This window comes from Saccopteryx leptura, chromosome 12, assembly GCF_036850995.1.
Source record: "Saccopteryx leptura isolate mSacLep1 chromosome 12, mSacLep1_pri_phased_curated, whole genome shotgun sequence".
NCBI lineage: Eukaryota > Metazoa > Chordata > Mammalia > Chiroptera > Emballonuridae > Saccopteryx > Saccopteryx leptura.
Genome location: NC_089514.1, coordinates 22,148,209 through 22,160,289, shown reverse-complemented (window position 1 = coordinate 22,160,289; position 12,081 = coordinate 22,148,209). Strand labels below are relative to the sequence as shown.

Below are 12,081 nucleotides of genomic sequence, written 5' to 3'. Positions count from 1 at the left end.
TTTCCACTTACCTTAGAGTATACTAAATCTGCCACCAGTTTGCTTTTGGTGGTAAAACAATAACCACAAAGCATAAGACTCTTAACACTGAACAAATCTTAAAGGGCATCTAGTCCCACCCATCATCTAAAGCTTAAATTCCAATCAATGTAATAACTGGATTTCAAAATTCAGTTAATATTATTTATATACCATGTCACCATTAAATCCTGCACACTGATGGCATGCTTCTAATAGAATTCTTGGTTTGGAAGTACTTAGGCAAACACGTCTTTAAAGCCTGGTGCTATATAAAAGTACCCCACGGTCAGTATTCAGATTCTCACACTGAAAGTCCTCTAAGGTAACTAGAGGTCAGCCCTCTATAAATGTGAAAATAAGCTGTAATTGGGCCACAACGGTCAGGTTTTTCTAGTCTTCAGGGAGACATATAGATAGAAGCAAGTAGTGCAGGAGAGAATGTTGCTATGATCGTCACTAATAAGAGTCCACCACACATTCTGCCAAAACAATTCTGGTTTGACCGGGAAGAGAACAGATATTGAATGTTCTCAGGGAGAAAGGATGAGATAAGCCTCTTCACCTAAAAGAACACAGAAGAATAGGAGCACCCCCAGTTAGGTATTATTTCTTCTCTTTAAATTTAGAATTACAGTTCAAGACTGCTCATTCTGCTAGTCTTCCAGTTAAAGGTGGAATGCGGCAGATAAGCAGGCGTCACTCCCTGAACTGCTTCTTAAGCAAGTCTCTGGGTTGCTCCTCACCGACCTGGAATAACAGACAGAGAAACATCTCCTAGATGGGCAGAGAAATAGCTCTGCTGGAGAAACAGCAAGTGAATGAGCATCTGTTTTGCAAACAGTACGCTGTTCTGACCCTGTACTGCATCTGAACTTCTACGGAAGGAGAGAGGAAAGCCTTCCAGCACGGAACCTTCTCCGAACCTGGGCTGCTTAGCAGAGACTACATCTTCAGACAGGAATGAAAACAGAAAACTGCCACACCCCAATTTCACTGGAGGAAGATGCCTCCGCTGAATCCGACTGTCCTCCAAGGAATAACTGGAGATATTCTCCATCTGAGCAGATGATTATGCAGTAAAGGAAGACTATGATGATTACAGGTTGTGAGCATGTCCCAGCCTGCTACTTGTCAGGGGACGATAAAGATGACAATCATAAACATTGGGCTCACATTAAAGAATAGACCAATAATTCTATAAAATGTCTAGCCCAATGGCCAACAATTTAAGTTAAATCTGTCCTGTTATTTAAAAATAAAAAGGGAGGCATGCACGCATATAACACTGCCTGCCAGTTAGCCTTGTGAAATGCAGGGACCAGGATGAGAAACTGTTTCCTGAAATGGTTTTGGCTTGTAGAGAATAAAAACGTATCTTGGAAAACAGATGAGCAAAATCTCCAAAGAGGAAAAACTTGTGATGATTTCTGATTTGGTGTTCCTAATTTACTGACATTAGCAGGAAACTATCGATAGTCTAGAACAGCACAGAAATGGGAAACGCGTGCCTCATACAGGACTTTTAATTTTTGTCATTCCTTACTCTCCGTAGTAGACTCTCAACAATAACTAGTAATTAAGTTTAATAGATGAATTGCATTACTCTAGGAATGAAATATGTTAAATCTGGTTTAACAAACTTTTAAGATGGGGGATACATTATTATAAGGGAGGATGTGAAAGAGCCAACATTGTTTTTATTGGAGACAAAAAAATAACGGACGATAACTGATGAAAGTAATATTTAATGATTTGTTTTCCTTTTAAGAATTTCTCCAATTTGCTCAACCAAAGAAGAAAAGACAACCCAACCTGCCTCATTAGGGTGGGAATGATGAACTTATCTGGATAAAGCAGCATTTTAGCAGATAAGAGATGATGCTAAGTGATTTTCTCATTGTTATTACCTTCTCTTCTACTACACTTCAGGACTACCACAAAATTGAATAAATACATCCTGTGAAAACCTAAGTTTCCCCATCTGTGAAGCGGAGACAGTAGTAGCCAACCTATAGTGTTCAGAGGAGGACTAAGGTCCTGTCCTAATGTAGGACCCAGAGTATGTCCTCAGCGTATATTAGACGCTCTTTTTATTTTATTTTTACAGCAGCATAATAGAATTCATCTGACATTTCTAATATCTAGATTGGGACCATTGATCTCTTACTGATGACAAGAAGATATAGCCAAAAAAGAAGAAATGTAGCCAAAAAAATAAAAAACTTTTAAAATTTCTGATCCCAGCAAACCATCAGATAACTATAAGATTTGGGAATGTATGGTTTTCTTCTCTTTTTTAGTATTTTTTTTATTTTTTTAATTTATTGATTTGAGAGAGAGAGAGGAAACATTGATTTGTTGCCCTGTTTGGGGATCAAACCTGCAATCTTGGAGTATCAGCACAATGCTCTAACCAACTAAGCCACCCGGCCAGGATTGGGTACATATGGTTTCCAATCATGCGGTGGGATCTCCCAAAAAGAATGTTATAGGGAATCTATAGTCAAGCTAAGTATTTAAAATATATACTATTTGTCTTTTTAGTTGCTATAATGTGTACATATAAGTAAAATCATGTTTAAAATTTAAAGTGTCTAAACTTAAAATAGCCATATGTGGATTTAGATTTAATTATAGATGTAGAATTATGTCTTCAAAAAGTAGAGATTTCTAATTATAACATATATTTTGAAATAGTTAATTTAAGTGTGAAGTTTCTGAAAGTTCTCTTAGTTGTATCTATTTTTAGACTGCATAACAAAATGGTCTTAAATTGGGATTACGAATCACTGCCTAAAAATCGGAGTATTTAAAGAGCTGCTGTTTTGTAAGCGAAGGCAATAAAGCCCAGAGAGGCTGCGTAACCTGTTCAGTCATTGAGTTTAATGGTAACCACATATTTCAGTTAATGTTTTCTTTGAACTCTATACTATAATTATTAGACCTGAACCTATCCAAACCATAATGATACTAAAAATAGTATTATTAACTACACAGAAACTCAGAGCAGGATCTTCTTTTAATAGTCCAAAATTGGCCACAACTGAAATGCCCATCACAGTGAACAGATAAGCAAACAGTGGTATATCCATACAATAAAAATAAAAGAAGGCCCTGGCCGGTTGGCTCAGTGGTAGAGTGTCGGCCTGGCGTGCAGAAGTTCCGGGTTCGATTCCCGGCCAGGGCACACAGGAGAAGCACCCGTCTGCTTATCCACCCCTCCCCCTCTCCTTCCTCTCTGTCTCTCTCTTCCCCTCCCGCAGCCGAGGCTCCACTGGAGCAAAGATGGCTCCAGCGCTGGGGATGGCTCCTTGGCCTCTGCCCCAGGCGCTAGAGTGGCTCTGGTCGCCACAGAGCGACACCCTGGTGGGCAGAGCGTTGCCCCCTGGTGGGCGTGCGGGGTGGATCCCGGTCGGCGCATGCAGGAGTCTGTCTGAAAATAAGAAACAGACTATTGGTATAGCATAGATGAACTTTAAAATCATGATTCTAACTGAAAAAAAAATCATGCAAAAAAAAAAGAGTAATCTTTACTGTATGTTTTCCACTTATATAAAATTCTAGAACAGAGAAATTTAATCAACAGATAGAAACCTATCAGTGGTTTCCTGGAGACAGTGGTAGAAGAAGTGGAAAATTATAAAAAGGCATAAAGATCATTTGAAGTGATGAAACTGTTCAGTATCTGGACTGTAATGATGGTTTCATGGATTTCTACTTAAGTCAAAAACTGATTTTAAAAACCGTATACTTTTAAAATGCAACATTTATCTTACTCTAATCATACCTCAATAAAGTGGGTAGAATAAACCTTATTATCCAAGCCTGTTTCATAGCTACTTTTACACAAATAATGGAAAAAAAATACTGAAAACATTACTTTCTTGTTAAGTCAGCAACAGGGATACCAGGGATTTCAGTATTAAACAAGGTAAGTACATAGAAGATCTTCCAGTTTGATGCCCTTAAAGAAGGCTTAATTTATTTTGAAATAGTGCATCCTCAGTGCTTACGGATAAAGATATCAAAAGTTAGAAAAATGGGTCAATCTACAAGTAACATAAACCACTTGCATGTGCTTCATTGATTTCCACTTTCTCTTCAATGTTGCAAAATGGGTGCCGTCATTACGATTTAAATGGTTACCTGGGAAACAGCTTCCCAGTTTCATTTGTACCTTCTTGGCATTCTAACAAATAGAGTGTGCAGAAGACCTAGCATGCGAATTCACTCAAAAGAAGAAATTGTTCTGTAAGTGCCCAGAAGCACTGTGCGCTGTTCTCCAGACTGCAAGGCCCACTTACAGTCTGCTTTACTTCTGGAGCGCAGAGACTGGCAGAAGGAAGACTCCCCAGAATTTGCTGAGTTTATCTCACATTGACCGAGATGACGGGCTACACTGGGCAAAAATGTATTGTTAGCTCCAAGCATGAGCACTAACTAATCTATGGCTTCTCAAAGTTGAGAAATGTGTTAAAGGGAAAAAAACTAAAAACACCCACCTCCTTAAAAACTGCTTTTAATGAGTACAGATATAAACTTTGCTTATGACCATTATTCAAGTATGAAGCAAAAAAATATTTTGTAAGTTAAATGCACAAAACCCTATAAAAATAACACTATAGAGTAACTTGACAGATTATAATATTTTGCTTAAACTGTCTCTCAAAGTGAGTATGGTATGGGTTGCTATGGTGATGGTTTTATTATTTTTTTTGTTGTTTAGTTGGCTTTTGAGGCCAGTAAGCCAACTGGACTTAGGATATTTCTGCTCTGCCATTTATTACCTTTGTAACATTGGGCAAGTTATCTAATTTCTCAGTTCCTTGGTTTTCTGGTCTATAAAGTGGGTATTACCATGTTAACCACAAGAACACCCACACACATCGTATCTTAAATGCTTTACCCATACTTATTCATTTCAGTCCTCCCAATAATGTGAGGTGGGTACCGTTTTCACACGGACAACCTGAAGCTCAAAAGCAGTGACAGCGCAGGAGGCCACATCACCAGCAGATGCCTGAAGTCAGATTCCAAACCAGATCTGCATTCTTCACCATCATCCCATGCTGTCTCCCATAATGCAGTTTACAATAACTCGCTGGTCATCAAGGTTAAATGCGTCAATGCACGTACGTGTTAATAATTCTGCCTGGCTCATACTAACATTCAGGAGTTGTTATTTTCTCATATCCCCCACTACTTTTCTTTGAGTATACAGTCATGTCCCACGGACATTCGCTTGACAGGAATGTATCACTGACTAGCCCATCTCAGTTTTTTTTTTCTTCCAATTGGACAGACAGAATCCGCGAAACACAGCGTCTGTGCATTGATGGCAACTTGACACACATAAGTAAGTACCACCGTACCAACTCGATTAAATTCACATTTATTCTCTTTTATTTAATCTTTAAAATAAAAACCGGTAGACACCTAAGAATATATCCAAGGATCCCCATCAACTCCACTTGCAACTTTTAGAGCCCACTTTATAAAACTGCTCACTTGTTTAAACTTCTAAAAGAATGTGATAGCTCTGGGTTGCTTGAAAACAAAATGTGCATCCCCGATGGGCCAGGAGTTGATTCTCTGTTTCCCGTATGCCCGGCACAGCACCTGGCACATAGCTGGAACTCACGTGTTTGCTGAACTGAGTCCCAGAGCACAAAGGCAGGGAGAAATTGGCCAAAGACGGGCAGAACAGAAAGGCTGCAGTGCCAAATAGGTCAGTGAGAACCGTGCAGAAAAAGCAATAAAAACACCAACTCCAAGTCCTACAATTCTAGGCAAAGAACACTCAGGGTAAATAAATATAGCTGTGACTGACTGGAAATTGAGATCGGGTGGGGTGGGCTCATCTCACCAGCACCTGTTGAATTCAAATCCGATTTATTTTTCTCTTTTACATTTAGATTTTCCTCGTCACTATGAAAAATAATTTGCCATATTCTCTGGGGAACCAGGTTGGAGTCCCGTTACTTAGAAAGAACACTAGAAACTGGTAAGTTTTTATGCTGCAACGACTGGCCTCTCTGCCATTCGAGGACACACGTGGCTTTCTCATTCTTGAGCTTAAAACCACATTAACTGTGCCCACAGTCCCACGCACCACCATCCCCACGCCGAGACTTGTGCAGAAGCCATAGAGTCAGGCTGATGCCACCTGCCAGGTCACGGGGCTTAGCAGGGAACTCCTCTGGGACGTCCACTAGGGAATAAGAGGAAAACATGGCTTCTGGCTCGTCCCCAGGGCCTGCGTCTCCCTCCCTACGACCCCGAGCAGCAGAAGCGGGACACGCGCTGGGAGAGTGGAAGGGACAAGACGAGGAGCGCGGTTGGAAAATCGCAGCCCGGTGGAGTGCGCAGGGGGTGGGGACGCCTAACCCAAACTCCTCCTCGCTGCTCTGCGGGCTCCTGCGGCGGCCGGGGGCTTCTGGAAGGAAGCCAGGGAGGCCCGGGACGCAGAAGCCTCAAAGGGGCAAATTACAGAACTAGTTCTGTGCCCTTATAAAGAACCCTTCTCTTCCGAGCTCCCTCCACCGCCCCAAGCGGGGGCGGGGACAGCCGTGGAATCCAGATCTTTCGGCCTCCGGAAGTCGAATCGGCCCTGTAGACACCGGTCTAATGACCCGAACTACCAGGCCCCCGCTGCCAGGACGGACTGCGGTCAGAATCAGCTTCGGAGTGTTGAAGAATGCACACCCGGGGTCGCTCATTAGAATCCGATCCGGCGCCTGGAAGGTGCACCTTCCCATTCAGAGCGCGCCCCTCTGCACCCTCCGCTGCCGTCCCAGCGGCGCAGGTCCCTCCCTGCCTCTCCGCCCCCGCAACCGGCCCCACACCCGAGGGAGACAGCTATTTCCCGGGCCTCGCAGAACCGCAGCCCGGGGTCAGCAGGGCTCGGGCGCCTCCCGCGCTCCGCCACGCCCCCGGGCCGGGCTGGCAGCGCCTCGGTCGCAGCCCAGCACCCATACCTTTTCCGATGACTTCCAGCAGCGCCTTTTCCTCCGGGGTCAGCTCGCCTTTCTCTATGTGAACCATCGCTCCCGCCAGCTTGAAGGTTACTCTGTGTCTTTGGGAGTGAAAAAGGAAACGTTGTGTCTGTGTTAGGGACGCGAGCCGCAATGGGGCAGCTCGAGACCAGAACCCCGCGAGGCGTTCGGAGTCTCCCTGTCTCCGGCAGGCTGGCGAGCAGCAGGCGAGCCCCGGCGAGCCGGCCGGCGGCCTCTGCGGGCCCAGCGGCAGTCCCCGCCCCCCGCGCGTCATTGGCCGAGACGGTAGGAGGAGCTGCAGGAGGCGGAGCCAAAGACTTCCATTGGACCAGCCCGGAAAGAAAAACCAAATGGCAAAAACCAGAGGGGGGAAGTTAAATTCCTCTTACACGTTTTACACCCTCATGCCGACAGCTTTAGATATTTAAGGACATGCAGTATTTAAATCCTTGATCTGTAAGTTCTATGTCCGGTGATGGCAGAATAAGCGTGCAAAGGGGCTTGGTTCTCGCCGACTCCCCTCCATTTCCTCGGGAGTGGCGCGGGCCGGCCGGGGGCGGGCCAGGAGGCGGGGCGGGGCGGAGCGGGAGGCGGGGCTGCGCCAGGCTCGGTGTGTCGATGTCAATGTGTCTGTCCTTCACTCCTCCATTGTCTGCCGCCGCCACTGCTGCCGCTGCCACTGCCGCTGCCGGAGTCGCCGCAGCTCCCAGCCTCGCGCGTCGCCGCTAACTTCTTGGACAGGTGAGAAGCAACCCAGGTGAGGCAGCGGGAGCAGGCAGAGCTGCGGGGAGCGCGTCCGCCGCCCCGCCGGGGGCTTCCACCCGGGCCGGAGCTGGCCGGGGGGAAGCATGTGCCTGCTGGGGCGGCTTCCTGCCTCTCGGTGGGGAAGCATCCCCGCGACCCCATTAAGCTCACAGATCGCCTCTCAGGGCTTCGGAGTCCAGACGCGCCAGTCGCCACATTGGGCCACCCGGGGAGACCCTGGGACTGCGAACGGGTGGGGACCCGCCACGCGGTGGGAAGTGGCGGGTGCACATCGTCTCGTGCGTGGCACCGCCAGATGCGGCTCCTGGAGGCCGGGGCTGAGGCTCCGAGCTCGAGGTGGGGTGGGAGGGAGAAGGTAGTTATCCCTTGGCAAGGCGACCTCTCACCACCCCAGACACACGCACCCTACTTGTCATCTTCTCTGGCCGCGGTGGAAGCTGTAGAAGAAAACGGGTCTGATTGGCCCTGTGGTGCCGCTTAAGGATGTTTGGAAGCAATTTACACTTGCACTGATACTTCGTGTAGGAGAGAGGGCCTGAGGGAGGGGGGAGGAAGGGTCTCGCCGCTCTGCTAGAGTTCCCAGCCTCTTTGTAACTGATACTGAGATTTATGGAAACAGGGGAGAGAAAAGGAGGGAGAGGAAATTGGTTGCTGTCTATATATAGCTTTAGATTTAGCCTCTTAATCCTTCATTCAAGTGCTGTGTGTAGCCTGGAGTTTCCACCGTAGGGTAGCTAGGGGGTAAATACAAGTGTGTATACCCTCTTGTGGCTCAGAGGCAAGACAAGTATGAAGTCAGTCAACCCTCCCAGACCCACATCCGTAACATATTTACAGCATCGATAAAAGCTTCTTTAGAAATTAGTGTGTACTTTTATACTGTTGTTTCTCTACTGACTAGTATTGATGTTTCTCCCCAAACCCATCTGCTTCAAAGAGAAACATTTGAATAATTATCTGGGTGGTTTTTGTTAAGCATCCCCACCACCACTCTGTCTCCCTACAGTGCTGCATATGAAGTGAAATGCATTTTCCTCTGGCCTTCTGCCTTCATTTTCTGAAGCATTCACCAACACTTCTGAAATCCTGGAAGATGTTCATCGTTATTTCCTGCCTTTAACAAAAATCTTTCTTAAACCCCAGCTATTTTCTTTTCGAAGGCTTGCTTATCTTTCCAGGCTGGGGCAGATCTGAGCCAGAACATCTCACGTAAAAACGGTTTGAAATTATACATCTCAATGTATAACAAAGAAACTTTTGTTTGATGATGCTTTAATAATGAATGTGACCGTTCAAACAACATGTAGTAAGACTTTTGAGAGTGACCATTCTTTTGTAACACTTAGAATGCTGTTACTACCACAGTGTCAAGTGATTCAAAACATAGTATCATACAGACGAAATCTACCTAAAAAACCCACCTAAGGAAATACTTGCAGAATAACTTCCCCTAACACGGGACTTAACATCTTACAGCAAATGCATGGCCAGAATTGGGTACTTCATTGCCAGTATTTCCGTATCTTGTGCCAAATCTGGGCCATGGTTACTTGAAGGTCACACCTGTTTGTCTCACTGAGGTTGTCAGTTCCTCAAGTATAGCAACTTACTATTATTTCTTGGTGCCTATGGCACCTGGTTTGAATTTAGTAGTCCTCTGTGAGTATATGACTTCAGTAAATTTAGAACCAATGGGATTTGAAGACAAAAGCTGGCTGGCATCTACCTAGAAATGCAGATAAATAATGTTGAGTTTAAATTTCTAATGTAATGGATAGTGTTCATCAGATAGATTACATTAATCATTTTGTACAGTGTAAATATTTAATGTAGGAATAAGATTAGCTAATGAGCATTCCTTAAACTAGATTGAGGAACTTATCTTATACTAAGAATATAGTCACGGCAAAGAAATATTATTGATAATCAAATCGCTGCTACTTATTAAGTATTGCATCTGTGCCACAGATTCTACCAGATTCTTGGTGTAGGATTCTTTTCATTTTGTTACAGCGACCCCGGAATTGGCCAGTATTATCTCTTTTTCTGAAAATAAGAAGACAGAAACTAAAATAAATTAATTTGTCCATGTCCCACAGTTAGGAAAGGTCAAAGATGCAATGGAATCAGATCTGTCTCCAAACTCCTTTCTGTCTTCCCAATTATCTGCCTGTGTGGCTGACAGTAACGAGCTAAGAGATGATCGTGTGATTCAGCATGCCAAAGGACAGAAGTCTCCCTCCTACCTGTCTCCCAATCCCTTCTCCATGCCCTGCAACAAATGCTGTCTATTTCTCTCATATCTTTCCTGAAGTATTTTATGTGTTTATGGCTTATATGTGTATTTCCACTTTTTTTTTTTTTTTTTTTTAAGAAGTGGAAGCATTAGTAACATTGTTCCACAATATGTCATAGAATCTGTGTGATGCTTTGGCCTCTCTTCTGTTTCTTCACCTTTAAAAAAAAATAATGAATTCTAAAATTTTTGAAATGTCATGTCACCTCCCTTTTCTACTTCTGTCTCAACCTCTCCCGGCCTATTGCATTTGACTCCTGAGTAGCTTCCTTCTCTCTCACCTCACCCCATCCAGCTAATTCAAGGCACCAGCAGCTCCGTAAACACTGGGCACCCTTCATTCACCCCAGAGTGAGATACGCTCAGAAAAGACAGAACTGATTCACTTCAAACGTGCCAGTGGCTTTTCTCTGGGCACAGAGGAGAGCCTCAGTTCTGGCCTGGAAGGCTCCAGCGTCTGGTCCCAGCAGGCATTTCCAGTTAGCCAGCCCCTCCCACACCCCTTGCTATAAGGTCACCACACTGCTGGTTCCCTAACGTGCCAGTAATTTCCACCCATTTGTTCCTGCTTTTCTCTTCCCGGAATAACCTCCTTTCCCTCTTCACCGAGTCTCTCTCCACCCCAGATCTGAAGAACTGTTCGTTTTCAATATACTACTTACATGGAACCTCTCCCACTCTGTTCTTTAAGGGAGTCCAGACACCAGTGAAAACATTTATACATGTCATGCAGCTAGGGGAATAAGGGAAATCTTTAGACAGGTGTTGCTGGAACAGTTAGTTATTGACACCCTCTCCAATTCGTTCCTATCTTGTAGCACCTGGTGTCCCTAGTCCAAGTAACATTATTGCTTTCTCATCTGGATCCCCATGAAAGTCCTAAAGTAGGCACCTTTTTTCATGACACTCTATTATAGTTAAATTAATCTATTTGACCACTTCTCCTTCTTGACTATAAGTGAACTAGGACTAATTTACCTTTGTCTGTCAGTGGAACCCACTGTATTGCATCCCCTGTGTGCTCACTAAATGCTGAGTTGAATTCATTTTGGTCTCTTAAGTTATTTTAGGTGGATATGCTTCCCTACTTGACTAATTCTCCCTGGCATTCTGAGATGATTGTGGCACAATCATACAATCAACCAAGGGCAGAAGTTCTTTAAATGTTTTCGGTTTCAAGCTGTTTGACATTCTGATGAGTGCTATCAAATAAGAAAACAGGTTTTCATATGCACGTTACAATTTTGCTACCACTCTTGCATTCTCCCCCTTTAAGCCCCTGACTTCTAGCTCTCTGCCATGCTTCTTTTTTATTGAAGGGAAATAGTTCATCTCTATTATATTTTTTTAAGTAATGTTTGACTTTACATTTGACTTTCTTTTCTTCAATTAGGAATACTTCTTCAGTGATTCAAAATTCGATGACATTAAGAAATTTTATTTAAGGAGGGAATGATATGGCATCCGAGACTTACTTCAGTGTAATTCTGACAGTGGGGGACAGGGACGGAGTGAGGGTATCAGTGAGACACCATTGAAGGTGGGCAGTGAATACATGGACTTCATTATACTGTTCTCTCTACTTTCTGATACGGTTGAAATTTTCCATAATGAAGTTTTTAATGTAAAATTTGGAAGTATTACAGCCTCTAAAAAATTGTGGGTTTTTTTTTTAACAAAATATAAGAAAGTAATTTGATTACAAGTGCCCTTTATATGTGGAGTTTGGCCTGTACAATTATCCATTTAGACGTTAAAACAGCTACACCTCTATCTACAAGGGACTGTCTTGTGAGCAGTTCATTTCCATAAACTGTTCAACACATCACATTTTAACTTCTGCATAAAAGCTAAAAGGTAGGTGGCATTACTCAGTGCTATGTCACAGGCTTATGGATATCTTACTGACAACTAATCTTCATCCTTTTTGGAAACTGACAAAGTACTTTTCAGACGAGTCTGAATAAGGGGTGTAAATATATTTCATTTAATTGAGAAAATCAC

At 43.8% G+C, this 12,081-nt stretch overlaps 2 protein-coding genes across 3 annotated transcripts in view; one reads left to right on the top strand and one right to left on the bottom strand.

Moving 5' to 3' along the window:
* Positions 1-7,291, bottom strand: part of ANKMY2 (ankyrin repeat and MYND domain containing 2) — a 37,259-nt gene extending 29,968 nt beyond the window's left edge. The window contains exon 1 of the mRNA XM_066353746.1: positions 6,999-7,291. Within this exon, the coding sequence (XP_066209843.1) occupies positions 6,999-7,290 (292 nt within the window). The 5' untranslated portion in view covers position 7,291. The remainder of the gene's footprint in view (positions 1-6,998) is intronic.
* Positions 7,292-7,626: 335 nt separating this feature from the next.
* BZW2 (basic leucine zipper and W2 domains 2) overlaps positions 7,627-12,081 on the top strand; it is a 63,702-nt gene continuing 59,247 nt past the window's right edge. The window contains exon 1 of one of the 2 annotated variants that reach the window (XM_066353747.1): positions 7,627-7,757. The gene's annotated coding sequence lies outside the window, so the exon portion shown is untranslated. Of the gene's footprint in view, positions 7,774-12,081 lie in introns of both variants that reach the window. The other variant, XM_066353750.1, reaches the window with a different exon arrangement.